Source organism: Orcinus orca, chromosome 14 (assembly GCF_937001465.1).
Source record: "Orcinus orca chromosome 14, mOrcOrc1.1, whole genome shotgun sequence".
NCBI classification, from domain to species: Eukaryota; Metazoa; Chordata; class Mammalia; order Artiodactyla; family Delphinidae; genus Orcinus; species Orcinus orca.
In genome coordinates, this window is record NC_064572.1 from 56,264,639 (window position 1) to 56,282,652 (window position 18,014).

An 18,014-nucleotide genomic window follows, 5' to 3' on the forward strand; every position below is an offset into this window, starting at 1 on the left:
ATGTTAAACAAGACATCACATAAGCCAGTCAGCACATGCACATGTGAGATTAACTGGCTTTCAATGTTTGATGCTTTACCATCAACTGCAGAGACTAGTGGATGGAGGGTTTTTAAACTGTTTCTCGATTCCACCCCTCCTCCTAAATTGACTAAAACAAAACAAATCCTCCTGGATGTTGGTAAGCTTAAGGAAGAGTGGAACGGAGCCTAGACACGGGAGCAGGGAAGACGGAGAGCAGGGAGACTGAGGTTTGGGTGATTGGGAAAGCAGGCCAGTTTGGATGGGCGCCTGCTAGCAGTGACAGCCAGAAAAGAGGTCTGGTTCAGGAATAAGAGTGAATTGCATGGAGGCTGCCTGGAAAGAACTGCATTTGTGGCAAGCATCAGCTTTTACCTTTCACAGAGCCCCCTTTTTTTGTTGTTTTAATGGTCCATTAAAACATAGAAAAGTGCACAGACCGAAGTGTATGGCTCAGTGAATTTACACAAACCGCACACACCTTGTATGCAACACCCAGATCAAGAGTTACCCGCAGCCCAGCAGCCGCCTCCATGCCCCCTTTCAGTTACTCCTTCCCTGTTTATACAAATGGAATCATACCTTATGTACTCTGGCGATTTTGATCAACACTAAGTTTGTGATGGCCTTCCGTAATGTGGCATATACTTGTAGATCTTCACTCTTATTGCTATACAGTGTCCCATTTGTGGATACACTACAATGTATCCATTCTAATGGTGGAGGGCATTTGGATAGCTTCCAGATTGGGGCTATATGCTGCTGTGATCCTTCTTGTAGTATCTTTTGGGAACATGCTACACATCTGTTGGGCTTCTGCCTATGAGTGGAAAGGCGGAATCATAGGATATACACATTCAGCCCTTGTAAACAGTTTTCTAGTATGGTTGCACCACCTGACACCTCTATCAGCACTTATCTAGATTCTTCCTGATACTCAGTATTTCCCGTCTTCTAAATTTTAGTCCTTCTTATGGGTATGTATTGGAACTGCGTTTTTTTGTTTGTTTTTAATAATGAGTAATGAAATCGAGCAGAAGGACCCTTTTGAAAGGAGAGACCAGGCACGCAAGACAACTCCCCACCTTAGGGGCTAGAACTTGCCCGGGGAGTCTTTCTTCCATTTACAAAAAAAAAAGAGTCTCACTTGGTTCAGGCCTGCACTGAAGGTGACAAGTTGGAATGTTTCCCTTATACTTAACAGTTCAGCTCAAACCATCTTAACCAAAGATTTGACCAGTAACAGCAAAGAAGAAAACTCCATGACTTGGGCTGACCCTTACAGGGCCAGAATTAAATATTGAGGTGAATGTACATGGAGTTACAGACAAGTCCTTTAACTAAACACAAACAATGATCAAAGAATTTGTTCCCTCCATAATACTCCGTAATGGGACAGAATACAGATAACTTTCAGTTATCTGTTCCAGTGATAGAGTCATTCCAGCCATTTATCTGTGGGGACCCCTCGGACCTCCAAAGTTGATATTAAGACGATTTTAAACTGAAGACATTGGAAATTCAATAGATGCAAAAGAAGCTTTTTCAAAGCTTCCCTTATCTGACTAAAGGCAGAAGCTTCTGAGAGCGAGGCTGTAATCAGTCAATGAACGCCCTCTCCTGGGGAGTTTCACTGGCCAAAAGAACACAGAAAACGCTCACACCTGCTTAAACAAACATTATCACAACCTTTCTTATCTCCCATTTGTTCCCCTAAAAACCCACCGTCTTTTCTAAATCTATAAAAATACTGAATCACTATGCTGTACACCTGAAATGAATAATGTAAATCAACTATACTTTAATTTTTAAAAATTTGCTAATTAAAAAAATTGCATTGGAAAATTGATGTAAAAAAAAAAAGAAACCATTTGATCTTCCCATAGAAGCTCCTTTCTCCCCCCTTCCTTTCCCCTATTAAATTAGGTTATAGACACCGACCTCTAATTATGGAGGGGCCACTTCTTTTGCTGGATTCATGTGCATATGAATAAGCTCCTGTTAGTCTGTCTTTTGCCAGTTAACTCACAGGCTTCTAAATCACTGAGCCTAAATTAGAGCAAAGTTTTTCTTCCCAACAGGCCTTTGAATAGCAATAGGACTCCTCAATTTTGGACTCCCCTCATCTCATTAGCAATCATTAACCTATCTAGTACAACCGTTCTAGTTAAAATACATGACTTTAAGTCTTCCAATTTAAGTGTCCAAGTGACCCATGTGCCATGGGTCTTGTGAAAAACCACCCAACTACAATTTTTAAGCTGTGTTCATCAGTGTTTGTGGGTAATGAGTTTTCTTTCTGTAAAGCGGGTACCTTAGACCTAACCCCAGCCTTCTCAGCCGTCAGGGTCTGTCCTGCACATCCCCTCACAGCGAGGGCTTAGCGTCCAGCAAGGGGGCTGCTTCAGAACCGCCGCTTCCAACCTCACGCCCCAGGAACGCCAGGCTTCCCGGCTTTTACACCCTAGAAATAACAAGCTGCTCGTCACCGCGGCACCACTCATTTACCTACTCCCCCTCCGAGTTAGGATCCCAGAACGCTTTTGCCAGGAGACAAACGTGGGGCCCAAGTCAGACCAGCATTCTGAAAACAGGGTTCCATTTGGTGCTTGGTGCATGATGCAGTTTTAGAAAATCAAACGTAAAAGGGACCTGAAACATAGTATTCCTCTCCCCATTTTGCACGAGGCATAGACACAGAGCTCCAAATGGTCGATGCCGTCCGGTGACACGGCTGCGCTGAACCCCGGGCCTCCCGCGCGAGCTTCAGGCCTCCGGACCCTGATGGCATCTCGGGAGGCTGGTGCTGCAGCGGCCGCGCCCGAAGCCCGGGAGGTGGCGGGGTGGGCGCGCGCGCACCGGTCGCGGGATAGCTTACCTGTGGGCCGCGGCCACGCGCCGGGGCCACCTGGGGGAGGGCAGACTGGGGCCGGACTTGGGAACCAGCGGCGGGAAGGGGCGCCAGGCAGGAGAGGGGCCGCGAAAGCCCGGGAGGGAGCCCAGCCGCCCCGCGCAGCCCCGCCAGCTCCCCTGCAAAGCCGAGCGGCCGGAGGGCGGAGTCGGGACCCCGAGGGGCGGAGCGCTGCTCGGCGCCGGCCCCGCCCCCTCGGGCGCCAGCGGACTCTCGGGCGGCGCTGGAGCCCCCGAGTGGAAAACACCTGCGCCAGACCCCGCTCCCCCACCACGGAATTACGGCTCGGGGTTGAGACGCTGACACCTGCATGTTATGAAAGCTGCCAGGGGATTCTTGGGTGCGGCCGATTGTGGTCCGTTTTCTACAAGGATTGAAGTTAGTGCCTACAAGAGAGCTTCTAGCACGTCCAAAGTCGCTACGGGATTGTAAAAGGACCCATTTTCCGAGAGGATCCCAGAGAGCCTAGCGTAAAAAAACGAAAGGGGGCGTACTTAACGTTTTCGTTGACTTTCTCGGTTTTAATTTTGAAAATTGGTTTCACGTGGCAAGTGCTGGCATGCCCACGTGCACCTGAAAATCTTGCATACATTGTGTCAACAAACACCTTCCTGTTTTAAATACACTCGTGTTCTTTTTTTTAAACGAGTGTCATTCGTGTCAGAAAAAAGGTGAATGTTGCTGTATTTAACCTGCTTAAAGGAGTTTGTCCCCCCTCCCCCTAAAAGCTCACCAAGCAAGTTGGAGTGTACAAATATTCCCAGACGCAATCCATGTACTCCAAGATACTCCTTGGCAAGTGCAAAGGATGACAAGTGTCAGTACTTCATACAACTAGATTTAATAAGTTGTTATTACAGAAAAAAAAAAAGAAGTCCAAACTACAAAGTTTAAGCAGTTGTAAGCAATAGCTGCATTGAGCTCCATGGTTAGTCACAGTACTGCAGTTCCACACAAGCAATATCAGTCCAAGCCCCAAAGGCGGAAGCTGAGTAAGGGTTACTAGCAAAAACAATCTAAGAGAACAGGTAATAAAAGATACAATACATTTAAAATTAGTTGTTAGTTGAAAAACAAATACAGCGATCTTAGCTGTGAACACTCTAAAAGTTATGTCCATTATTTTGACAGCAAAAATACAAATACCTAATACTTTATACCCCAACGGAACTATATCCAGAAAAGAAAAAGAGCAGAAGTTGTCCTGTATTAGCACCCAGGTTTTCTACTTGTTGTGATTAACTTCATTGTCATACAAATTTAAACATCCCCAAGTCACATATCCATTTCTTGACCCATTTTGGGGTATAAAGTCAACAGCATTAATTATAAAATACTCTGGTAAAATGGAACACTATTGCAGCTGAGATAGAGAAGTTTGGTTATTATTAAAAAAAACCAACAGAAAATGTTAGCTGACATACCACACAAACTGGTGAAAAAGCAACAATCCATACAAATAAGCCAGTTTTAACAAAAAGATAACTTTTTTTTCACTAATCTGTGACTAATCTTTCACTCAAACCTTGCAAGTAGAGATGTCACAATACTCAAATATTTAGGTAGGAGCTTTACCCAGTTAAACGCCATTTTGTTGCTAATATAATAGATAAAATGAAAACTAGCAGTTATTTGCTAATTGCATAAATGCAGTACATTCTGCATTAGCCCATGCCTCACTAACAAGCTATAAAACACAAGATATAGGCAGAAATCTAAGCATAATCTTTATACCACTAAGCAAAAATTTTCCAATTTCTTTTCTTCTGTTCCTAATCACTTATTTGTAGTTAATGTAAAATTCCAACCAGTAATATCCAATTTGAGTTAAAATTTTACATCACAACTTGATCTAATCTATATATTATTTACAAAACTGAATACATAGAGCATACCCAAGAGCCAACTCTGGACACATGTTTCTCTGAGGCATTGATAACCTTGCCTCCATGGCAGGAGGCCTGAAGAGGCCATCAAGGACTGGGAGAAACACACCATCTGTCTAGAGCGAGTCATTGGATGTTCTGTTTACGCAACACCAGTTTTGCAGTTGTATGATTTTTGTTTAATTTTAGGTGCCATGACAATGACACGCTGCCTTAACAGCACAGCTTCAAGGTGAGTTTGGGTGTTGGAAAAGAAGCAGGAGGGCAGACAGATCATGCTCGGAGTGGCCAGATGTGTTGCCACAATAAGGGACAAACAAGGGGCACCATACCAGGGAGCAGGCTGGGGGTGGAGTAAGACGAAGTCTGAGACTGTCCATTTACAGTGGTGACCTCGGAGTGTGCCGCCTTGCCAGGCCACCCGTGTGCTCGGGGAGGTCACTCGGGCGAGACACTGCGGTCCAAGTCTAACCTCCCAGAGGGCTGGTCCTCTCAGAGACCTCCTTTCACTCTCAGACGTCACCACTGTAAATGCAGGGCAAAGATTCGGCCTGGCGAAAGGTACCCACTCACATGTGGACAGCAGTCGGTGGCAGATTCTCACACACACACACACACACACACACACACACACACACGACAGAATGAAGAGTTAGAGGGGAAAAGCAATAAAACACTCTGCCAACCCGGCCAGGTTCTCAACTTGGTGGTATCTCAGTAAGGGGTGACTTCATCATCAGGGCCACAGAGTTGGCTGCACCTGGTGTTGTATAAATCCACTGTGACATCCCTAGAGAACTGTACTGTGACATCCCTAGTCTTACACTAAACCACTGTAATAAAGGAAAAGGCTTGTCAAAATCTCACATGTTCTGCTCATTCTGTCATTTTATTACCCAATTATCCATTACATTTTCCAATCACTTTACATAACCAACCATTTTCATCGTTGTCACACTATTGTAAACCACATCAGCAAGTTAATACATAAAGCTTTGCATTTCAAAAAACTAGACACTTTAGTAACAATATTACAAAGGTTTTAGCTTCAAAAATAACTGAAAATGAAAAAAATAAACTTTTAAAGAATTAGCATCATAAAATTAATTTATTCCAAGTAAAAATACAAAATAATATTATGACATTGACCAGATATGAAAGTCCCTCCCAGAAACAACTCTATTAATGATTGAGAAAGCACTCCTTAAAGAAAATACGAAATAAAATGAAAAATATGTAAATATGTTTAATTTTTTTCTTAGCAAAAAATCTTTCTAAAAATAACAATGAAAATTTGTCTCAGTACAAAGGCTACATTACTATTGAAAAAATACCAGCATGAAGAAAAGGTACATATTTGACAGTAGAAAAATGATTTCAGTGAATCACAATGTCTAAAGTTTGCAATGAAAATAAATCTGCAATAAAGATTTATGCCTTTTTTCTTTTCTTTTTTTTTCTATTTTTTATACAAACAGTACAAACAGTATTGCACATAACAACAAATAGTCGAGGTTAGGTTATAGCCTTCAAAAAATCGACTAGTTCAAGTGTCACATCAAGGAAAGGCCACAACAGGACCTGTGATACCCGGGGGCTTCCCATCAAGTTGCAGGTCAGAACACCTCTGTGTTTTAAAAAATAATTTTTTTTGAAGGACCCTCTCTTTTAATATAACATTAACAACTTGGGGGCACATTTATTTACAAAACAAAAGGGAACATGTTATAATTTAATAAACTAAAAAAGTTCTCTTTAAAAAAATACAAACAGAAGAACTCTTTCACAATCCTGGTCAGTCGTGCACAATCAACGCTTGATTATAAATATACAAATTAAGGGAAAGTAGTTTCCACCACCTATTCACAACTTTCAGCACCAAATGGAGTTTATTTTTTGAAACCTATTCTTTATGACAATGCTTTTTCACCTTCACTTCAGCTTTATGCTGTACAATATTCCAGCTTTGTTTTTAAATCTCAGTATTATTTTAGTACATGAAAGAGGGGTGCTTCTTCAAAAAGTTCTGCTTCTTTCACATAATTAGGTAGATTTCTGTAGGTTAGATATGATCTTTAATATTATAGTTATAAAGCTCTAACTTCTTCATTTTCAAAAAACACAAATAAGCATGAAAAAAATAAAGTTACCCATCTGTTAAATCATTTTTCTTGCAGAATTAAATTAATATATATTTTTCTGAATAAACTTACTTAGAAAATATCATTTTCTTTCCTATATTTCAAAATTGAGGTATTGCAAAAGATCATGTCAGTCAGAAAGCATGCCTTTTTCCTTAAAAACAAACAAACAAAAAAATCTTCAGCCAACTTTTGAAAACTGTCTAAAATACAAAAAGTAGTAGTGCATAACAAAATTTCTTGTACAGATGAAAAAAACCACAAACATAGAAAAAAACAAACAGAAAACCACAGCTGGGCTGGAAAAAAGCAGTTATTACCAAAAAGCCCAGAGGTAACCTCAAAGGGGGAGAATTCTAATAAGCATTTTTAACCCAGTAAAAAACTATTTTGTTTTTTCCTTTTTGAAAACAAACTATAGTTTGAGAGCTGTTAATTGCAACTAAACACTGGAGAAACAAAACAAAACAAAACCAAGCGATATTAACTTAAGACAGTACAAGGACATCACAGCACATAAAACACAGCGACTTAAATCTATTCTGCAGTGTCATATCCAGTCAGATTGTCCCCATAATTCCAAAACATAGGAAGAAGATTTAAAAAAAGATTTACATAGTCTCATAATCATTGTGTGTGTTTATATATTACTATCTGCAGCCCAAGAGTGAATGCTAAAAAAATGTCCATGGTAGTACTAGCAGGTCTGAATTCTATTCAAGCTTTACAGGATAAATCCAGGGAATTAAGTAGTTAATTTCTCACCCAGACAACCAACCCTGCCCAGGCCATCTTATTTTGTACAGACATTTCTTTAGCATCACGATCACGCAACTTTCTTAAAATGTGCCTAGTTTGTCAATTGACAACTTATCTCTATATACTGTATATATTCCTAGTGTTTGTAAGCTAAGATGAGCTCTTTGGTTTTCTGGACAAGGTCTGAAGCTATGTAAAATGGTGCAAGCACTAGGAGATTGTAACTAAGAGCTCATGTGTTAGTTAATAATATACCAGTTATGAACTGTCAAGTTCGTTAATGTCTGACACAGAGGCTTTAAACAGTTAAGTTTGATCACAGTTAGACATAATCACTTTACTATATAAAATAAATTGCACAATATATAACAGAGCACCGCAAAGTACTTCATCTACCATCCACAAATTTGCTTTAAGAATATCCTACACCTAGGTTTTATATTGGTTGTAATATAGGTCATTCTGTTATGGGCTGTTCCTAATTTCAGAAGCATTCCATTTATTGAGGCATGCCTTCCTCCAGTCAATTACCATTTCTTTGAATGAAAAAAATCTTTTTTTAAAAAAGTCAGTATTTTATAGCTTATATAGATTCTTAATTTGTGCATTGTGGGAAGGTTTTATACTAGACATCAGATATAAAATTTATTGCATGCAGCAACCTGATTAAGTAAACATGCAGTCAGAAATAGTGACCTTCCGTTGAAGCTTTCTCAAGTCTATTCTGATCTCCTTTCGGCAGCTGATTCTATCCCTAAATCACAAAAGTATGTTGTTGGGTTTTTTGTAATTGATACCTTAGCCTGAATAGAGTATTATGGTATTAATAATACCACTTTAATAGCAGCAAAAGCTATTGCAGCATAAATTTACATAACACTAAAAGATCTAACCAAAATCCTCAGCAAAACAAAAATTAAACATGAAGGAAAAATAAAGATTCAGCTTATGAGGTATCCTTACATGTCAAAATAGAGAGCAACTAAAGGCTTATTTTCATTAAGGGTTTTCCTTACTCTAAATGACCCCAGCTAATGATTGCTGAATTGTTGTGAAGTTTTTGCTACATCTGCCACCTACTCACAAGTATTACCTTTGGTAAGTCTTCTCCTAGGGGCGATTCTCTAAGTTTCTGAAAATAAGTGCATGCTCCAGTTCAAAAACGATCAAAACAATAACAATACAACAACAACAAACAAAAAAATCACAGACATCAACCTGATGGCCGCTGATGAGAATGGCAGTCTACGAGTGACAAATCAGGTGTAAGAAATTAAGGTACCAAGCAGACAAAGGTGTGAATCAAAGTGCAAATCAGTACCGTTATACACTCTGCAATTCTGCATTATACTGGACACTGAGTTCAGTAATATGACTGTAAATAATAATAATAATAATAAAAAGACCCATTTCTTCTTTAAAAATCGAGAACAAATGCACAGATTTCCAGAACACTGTAAGCCCTGAGGCAGTGCCCTCTCTTTTCCCTCCTTGTTATCTACTCCAGTACTTGTGGCTGGGTATACCCTGGGCTCAGCTCCAGCGGAACGGGACATGGCGAGGGCGGTCACCTCCCTCCTTCACCAGCGGTTTGTGGAACTCCCGCCCGGCGCGGGAATGTATGCTCGCCCAGCAGTATTCGCAGTAATACTGCAGACAGGTGACGTTGGCACAGAAGAATGGGGCAAACTTCCCACCACAGCGTGTGCCCTGGCACTCATCACACATCTGATCATCCAGCACATATGGCTTCACTTCCACCTGGACCCAAAGAGGAAAGACAGGAAAAAAGATTTTAGCAAAGCTTCCTCACATTTCTTCCTCTTAAGAGTTTATAATGGAGCTTAATATGTCCCAGTCAGACTCGGTGTTGAACTCAGCTGGTATCAGACAGTGGCTGAGAGTATGGGATCTGCTCCTTGACTTACTACTTACTAGTTGTGTGATGGCAGTAACCTCTCTCTGTGCTTCTGTTTGCTCTATATGTGGATCTGTAAAGTGGGTGTAACGGTGATACACGGACACACACACATATCTGGATATCTATATGATGGGCATAGCAGGGTCTACCTCAAAGGGTGCTGGTGAGGATTAAGAGAGGCAGCACAGGTTAAATGCACATGAGCTGAATTCTGAAGGCTGGAAGCACCCGGCTATGCACGAACAGCATTTCAGGGAGAGGAACCAGCGAGGACAAAGCCCAAAAGTAGGCAAAGGTAGAGCACGTACTTGGGGAAGTTTGGCAGGAGCTGGGCCAAAGGGCAAGTCCCACTGAGGCTGGCAAGCCTAGCTGAAGGGTGACCGTGAGGCTCTGGGCTTCAATGTTTTAAGCACAAGGCTTTCAAAAGACTAACCTCCCAGTACTGTTCACAATGGATGGCAGGGAAAGGGGGACTAGGGGGATGTTAAGAAGCTACTCTAACAATTGAGGCTTTTTTATTTTTTAGATTTTATTGCCTTAATCTCCCTCCAAGACTGGAAGCTTCAATAGAGAACTTTTCATCACAGCCCTGCAGGCTATGTTAGAGGAAAACCAGAAGCAAGGAAGAACAAAAGTTATCACAGTTTTCCCTCATGTCCGCTTCCAAGAACCTCAGAAACGGACTATCATTAATGTTTTCATCCCAAACGTTAGAAATTAGCAGGAAGGTGGCAAGTCTCTGTGATCAGGCTCCTTCCCACACTGACCTCTAGAGCTGTTCTGGGGAAGAGCAAGCACTGTGGCCGCTGGGGCTATGGAGATGGGGACCCACATTTTTTTTGACATGACTCAACTGCCTGACCAGTTTGGGCTGCCTCTGGACGCAGCCCGGAGGTTCCAGCAGGGCACGGGGCAGGGTACCGAGGGGCTGACGGGGGACAGCGTGGGGTGAGCAGGGACACAGGGAATGCCTGGGATTGGGCTCTGGCATTCCTGCACCTTCCCTTCTGAAGGGCCCTTCGCCGGCCTCCTCTGGAGTTCTGTCTCTGCTTGGAAGACCCACTGGAGATGACCTGTCCCAGCCCTTGCTTACCCAAGGGGGAAAATGTCTTTGCTCTGTGGCTCTAGTTCCCTTCCTCCTATTTTTCCCTCCTCGATCTAACAGGTTAGAGAGTGGGCTTCAAAAAAAAAAAAATCTCACATTCATCTCTGCATCATAATTAAAACTGTAGTGGCTCTCGGGTCATCTGCCTAGGTTCAAATCCCAGCCACATTACCAGCTGTACAACCTTAGGCAAATTTCTCAGGTACTGAGCCTCTGTTTCCTCATCTGTACACTGGGGGAAAAGAACAGTTCATACTTTATAGGGTTCCTGTGAGGAGCAAATGAGTTAAATCACATAAAGCACACAGAACAGTGCCTGGCACATCAGATGCCCTCTTTAAGTGTAGTTATCACTCCCCCTGCTTCCTCTCTAGTCCAGGCCACCACAACGTGCATCCACACCTGGCCAATACTGATGGCCTCTGCACTGGCCACCAAGCTCCAGGCCTTCCCTGGGTCAATTCTCCTATGTCCAGGTAGATGTTCCAATCATCTGCCTTCTCAATGTTTCTTGCCTGGTCAAAAGCCCTTCAGGCTCTCCCCTACCTTCAGGAGTAAGCCCAGCTGCCTCAGTATAACGGGGTACTTACTCCCTGTCCCCTGCGACTCAAATGTAAGCCAGAGCCTTCAGGATTTGCCCCAATCTCCCTCCCATCTAGTCCCCAACTCAAACTCGACCTGGTCTCTAACTTACCCGCACTTTCTTCCCACCCTACATACTCAGCCCACCCAACAATTTTCTGTACCCGGTAAGGCCCGTCTTTCTTTTCTCTTTCCTTCTTAGCATAAAATTAACAATCTTAAAGTGAACAATTCAGTGGTGTTGAATATATATTCACAATGTTGTACAACCACTACCTCTATTTAGTCCCAAAACATTTTCTTCACCCCAGAAGGAAACCCTGTAGCCACTAAGCAGTTTTCCCTACCTTCTCTCCCTCCCCAGCCCCTGGCAACAACCTATCTGCTTTCTGTCTCTATGCATTTACCTATTCTGGATAGTTTACAAAAATGTAGTCACATAATTGTGACCTTTTGTGTCTGGCTTCTTTCACTTATCATAATGTTTTGGGGTTCATCCATGTCGCATATGGCAATATTTGATTCCTTTGTATGACTGAATAGTATTCCATTGTTTGTGTATGTATATGCATGTATATATATGGTATTTTGTTTATGTATTCATTCATTAATGGACATTTGGGTTATTTCTACCTTTTGGCCATTGTGAATGGTGCAGCTATGAACATGTATGTACATATGTTTGTTTGAATATTTGTTTTCAATTCTTCTCACTACATACCTAGGAGTAGACTTGCTGGGATGACAATTCTATAATTAACTTTCTGAGGAACTGCCAAATTGTTTTCCACAGCGGCTGTACCATTTTGCATTCCCACCAGCAATGTAAAAGGGTTTCAATTTTTCCATATACTCACCAACACTTGTTCTCCATTTCTGTGATTATAGTCATCCCAATAGGTATGAAGAGATGTCTCATTGTGGTTCTGATTTGCAATTCCCTACTGACAACATTGAGCATCTTTTCATATACTTGTTGGCATTTGTATACCTTCTTTGGAGAAAGGTCTATTCAAGCCCTTTGCCCATTTTAAAAATTGGATTGTTTTCTGTTGTTGAGTTGTAAGACTTCTTTATGTATGCTAGATATTAGACTTTTATCAGATATATGATTTGCAAATATTTTCTCTTATTTTGTAGGTTGTGTTTCACTTTCTTGAAAATGTTCTTTGATGCACAAAAGTTTTTAATTTTGAGCAAGTCCAATCTATCTATTTTTTTCTTTTGCCGTTCTTCCTTTTGATGTCATAGCTAAGAATCCACTGCCAAATTCAAGGTCAAGAAGATTCACTCCCTGGACTTCCCTGGTGGTGCAGTGGTTAAGAATCCGCCTGCTAATGCAGGGGACACGAGTTCAAGCCCTGGTCCGGGAAGATCCCACATGCTGCGGAACAACTAAGCCCATGCGCCACAACTACTGAGCCTACGTGCCACAACTACTGAGCCCGCATGCCACAACTACTGAAGCCCACGTGCTCTAGGACTTATGCTCCACAACAAGAGAAGCCACCACAATGAGAAGCACACACACTGCAACGAAGAGCAGCCCCCACTAGCCACAACTAGAGAAAGCCCACGTGCAGCAATGAAGACCCAATGCGGCCAAAAATAAATAAATTTATTTAAAAAAAAAAAAAGAAAAAGACTTGCCCCTATGTTTTCTTCTAAGAATTTTATGGTTTTAACTCCTATAGTTAGGTTAACTGATTTCAAGTTAATTTTGTATATAGTGTGAAACAGGGGTCCAACTTCATTCTTTAGCATGTGGATATCCAGTTGCCCCAGGACCATTTGTTGAAGAGACTATTCTTTACCCATTGAATGGTCTCACCAACCTTGTCGAAAATTAACTATAGGCCCAGGCTTTCAGTCCCACAGGGAACTATTCCTTTCTCCTTTGAACTTAATACTCCGCTTTGCTCCTCTGGCATTTCCTATCTATAGTTCTGCCTTGGTCAGCATCTCTCCTTATCTTCAAGCAACTTGAGGACAGAATAGATCTGGAGAAGAATGTGATCTGCAGAGATTGTGGGCTCCTGGGGGGAGGGAGCTGTAGGCTCATGAAAGTGTATATAACCTGGCCTGAACTCCCTGTACTTGAAGGCCAAGAAGGAGCGAAGTGGTGGACTAAGTCCCCTCTGCCCTGAGGTGGGAGGACTACTGGTAGAGGCAGGGTTTGTGGGGAACTAGGAGCAGCCAGCTTTTCCACCTTCGGTCCATGAGCTGAGGACTGCTTTGCTTCTACCACCAGGTAGATGCCTATACTCAGGGTGTTCCAGCAACCAGATCTGAGTCCCAAAAAGCTCAGAAAAGGGGATCCAGCAGTGAGAGAGAGGATTGGTCTTTTACATTCAGCAAAAGAAAGCTGCCAGAGGAGAAAGACAATAGCCCTTTGTAATATATACACATGTGAAAAGAGTACTTAAGGAGATTCAAGCCTAGCACAAAGGGCACTTTCCAGTAATATATATATATATATATATATATATATATATATATTTTAATGTTACTTTTGTTTAGGTGTAAAAGTGGCATTGTGTTTATGTGGGGGATTTTGTCCCTCAGTTTTTTTTGAGAGCTTAAATTAATTTTTTAAATTGAGGTTAAAGTTATAAAGAATTAACCATTTTAAAGTGAACAGGGACTTCCCTGGTGGCGCAGTGGTTAAGAATCTGCCTGCCAACGCAGGGGACGTGGGTTCGATCCCTTGTCTGGGAACATCCCACATGCCGTGGAGCAACTAAGCCCACGAGCCACAACTACTAAGCCCACGTGCCACAACTACTGAAGCCCACATACCTAGAGCCGGTGCTCCGCAACAAGAGAAGCCACCACAATGAGAAGCCCGCAGCCAGCAACAAAGACCCAATGCAGACAAAAATAAATAAATTTATTAAAAATAAATAAAATTTTTAAAGGGGAGGGGATTGAAAAGGAGCAGGATGGTGTGGGGCCCTCCTGGATACAACCACCATCTTGGGTCCCCCATTTCTTGTTTGTAGAAAAAGGCTTTAGTTTCCTGGGCTTTTCCTAAGTTCCAAAGAGCAGACTCAAGCAGTTACTAATTAGGGGAGTGAAGAAATGCAGAAACAAAGGAAAAATAGTCAAGAAACAACAGTTCAGTGATAAAACACAGTCCTAGTTCCTCCTCAAGGGAAATACATAACAATCTGACACATATCTTTGAGTTGTTCTGCAGGAACTAAGACCCTCACCCAGGTGGAGGATGGTGACTACATGCTGACCATAAGCATACAGACCCCTGACTGGCTGGAATCAGAAGGTTGATGATGAAGATTCCTGAAACACCACCCTGTTACCCCACCACCAACCAAACAGAAGAAAGTCATGCCCCCTGCAACCCTCACCTCAAATGTTGCCTTTCAAAGCCCTTCTGTGAAGCTATCAGGGAGTTTGGGTCTTTTGAGCATTAGACTGTGAAGGACACTGGTAGTTAGGTGGTCCTTATGCTAAAGAAGGGTGATTATTTTGGCTCAAATGGATTCATTCATCTGATGGATATTTATGGAGTGCCTATTCCTTGTATGCCACTGTATTAAAAACTGAAATACAATGGAGAACAAGACATAGTTCTTCCCTAAAATAATTTATGGTCTATTTGAGAGTTTCTTAAAGGCATTCCCCACCATTTGTAGTTTTTGCCATATCCTAATGCCATCTGTACTATTACTTGATGTTTTACCTAACTATCCAGATTAATTCTATTTTTCCCAATACACATAATTATTAAAATAAAAACAGAAAAAGAATAGATATATGTGTATGTATAACTGAATCACTTTGCTGTACACCTGAAACTAACACTGTAAATCAACTATACCCCCAAATAAAATAAAAATAAAATTTAAAATAAAATAACATAAAATAAAAAGAGGCTTCTCTGTTAACCACCTAAAACACCTGGAGTATCATTAAGCTACAGCACTTTGGAGACACCAACCTATTGGGATCATATTAGTGATCTACATGACCATTAAAGTTCAAATGCTAGAGCCCTTCACAGAGCCAATCAAATCACCAAGCTGACCTTCTGGTTCAAAGAGATTTACAGGACCAGGAGATGAGAACTTCCTACAGAGAGAAACGCTTGAATTCATACTACACACCTAATGGTGACCATAGGTGAATGGATGGAGGTGATCATACCCAAGGATGCTGAGAACATGTGTAACTTATTGATGAGGGATAACTATTAAAGATAAGGAAGACTGATGGGGAATGCTGGATAAGTGGCTATAAAAAGAGGAAAAAGGGAATAATATAGGTAGAATGATATAGGCGAAGAAAAAGCAATACTTTAATAAACTAATCTCAATGTTGCCATTGTTGTGTTTCTAACAAACTAGGGAAAATATTTTGCTTGGCAGTCATTTTGATATTGGTCAACATAATGACCTCCTAAAGTAAATAAAGCAATGACTAACAGCTCTTGGTGGCACAGAGGTGATACCTAGGGAGACCATAAACTATTCACAGGTCCAGAGTTCTCTCTCCTTGGACCCGAAAGGTTGTAGAAATGAGAAAGGAGGCATTAGCCAAGGTCAGGCTCAGCTTGAATTATGTGCTAAAGGTCATTATTAAGAACAGCTGGTCCCTGCTGCAGTCTGCCCTTTGGTGACAGGAAAAAAAACAAATTAAGTCTGTCAGATACCCAGCCAGCCCAAGGCATGTTTACAGGTGGCTGGAAGATGAGTAGCAGCAATGATTTCAGATAATGGAGTCAGAGTGGACAAACTGGAGAAAGAGGCCAAGTGAAGAGGTATAATTTAACAGGGATAACTGTCTGGAAAGGCCTGCCCAGGAGTCAGGTAGGCCATTTCTTATCATCTGGAGCAACATGCTTCCTGGAAAGACCAATCTGTTTGGTGTACTCAAAGCTTTAAACATAACGTATTCCTAATCTTCTTGGCATGTGTCACAGAGTACATCTATCCAGGCCTAAAATCCACAGTAACCTCATTACCATTCCCACTAAACACGGTGTCTTTACAGTTGCTAAAGCAAGTCCTCCACCAGCAGGCAATACTAAGAATGTTTAAACATAAATTTTTAGTTTTTCAACTATGAGCTGGAATCCTGCTGTTTAGAAAGCAGATGACAGATGCCTAGGAAATTAAAGCAGCAACGTGAAAATAGCTTTTCCTTAGCAACAAAGTTATCCACAACCTTCCAGTTATAGCAAATTTGCAGTTATTAATTTTAGAAGAAATCTGGGGTAGATTAAAATAAACACAGCGAAAATGGTTGAATTTTATTTTCTTTTTACCTTTCAAAGGATGGGATTGACCATTTTTCATATTTTCAAGTGCTAGGGGAAGAAAGGTTTTAAAATCACCCTTATGCCTTTCCCACAAGGAAACGTACTTATGTGTGCTAATGTTGACACCTTTGCTATATGTCTATAGAACAAAGAGAGATCTGTGAGTGCTCTGTTTGGTCTTAAGATTACTTTTTCATGAAACGAAGAAGGTCCAGCTGACAGAATCCTGCATACTCCATACATTCACTCTCTAATCTCATTTCCTTCCATGCTGCTTGGGAGTGGGGCTGGAGGTGAGGGTATAAATCAGCCCCAAATCAATTTCTAGTAGTAGAAGAATATATCATATAGAGAACAATGGGTAAGAAAGTCATTTAAAATCTATAAAATGCATGACTGCCATGGCATCATCACTCCCCAACCCCCCAGGATGCAGACGTGCAGAGCCCTCTGGCTCTATCCATTTAACTGGCTACATCATAACCTTGCAGGCCACAGCTTCCTCTACTATATTAGAGGTTTGGACCAGCTCTTCCAAGTAAAAATAAGCACTCACCAAGAAATTGCTAACTGACTGACACCCCTGCCTTCTGGGGTCAAAGAACTTGTATATCCTACTGAGATAACTACTTTAAAAAACTGTGGTTGTCTTTTTCCCATTAATAATCTCATAACCAGCATCTAAACTCAAATATGAGAAGGAAAGAAGAACACTTAATCACCCTAAAGAGTTTTCATATTAAAAATTATCACAATTCCACAGGAGAAGACATAAAAAGAGAGCAAAGGACAGAAGAGATGAGGGGTCAAGACCAGGAAGGAGAGACAAGACAAAAAGGTCCCATGCCATTCAGAGAAGAGGAATATTTTTCTCTCTTTCTTAAGATGACCCAAACTCTATTTTAAAAGCTATTTCTAGTCAAAGACTCTTGAGACTCCCAGGGCTTCAAAATAAGCCCATGTGGTATTCAGAAAATATCTGAACTCACTTCTGGGTGTTGCTTCCTCTCGAAGGGTCAAACCAAACATAGCTATAGCTACAGCTGGGAAACTTTCAAGCCAGCTCAAGGCCAGGGCCAGTAACAGCAGCAAGTTAAAGGCTGGGTTGTCGGAGTCCCAGACTAAGGCTAGGAGCAGAAATAGTCTGGGAACAGGTCGTCAGAACCTTCACTTCTTTTGCTATTGAGTCATCTCATATATTCTAGCTGTGGCCAGGGACAAAGAGTAGTATTATCAGCACTTCTGTTAGTATGGTTACTAGTTCATATTAATCTTCATGTAGGCTAAAAATATAAAGCCTTTGATAATCTTCAGCTAAAATTCGGGCCCAGCATGTTTTAGTGAAGAGAGAAAAAAAGATTAAATGTGTGAAGTACTTGAAGTGCCTGCAAAGAAAGGTGCAGTGGA

The 18,014-nt window shown here is 41.4% G+C and overlaps 1 protein-coding gene across 8 annotated transcripts in view; it reads right to left on the reverse strand.

Annotated features, from left to right (window-relative positions):
* Window positions 1-4,309: 4,309 nt before the first annotated feature.
* Window positions 4,310-18,014, reverse strand: part of CPEB3 (cytoplasmic polyadenylation element binding protein 3) — a 178,237-nt gene continuing 164,532 nt past the window's right edge. For all 8 annotated transcript variants that reach the window (XM_049696525.1, XM_049696524.1, XM_049696522.1 and 5 more), the window contains one exon: window positions 4,310-9,479. In XM_049696525.1, coding sequence (XP_049552482.1) covers window positions 9,252-9,479 — 228 coding nt within the window. In that variant the 3' untranslated portion in view covers window positions 4,310-9,251. The remainder of the gene's footprint in view (window positions 9,480-18,014) is intronic.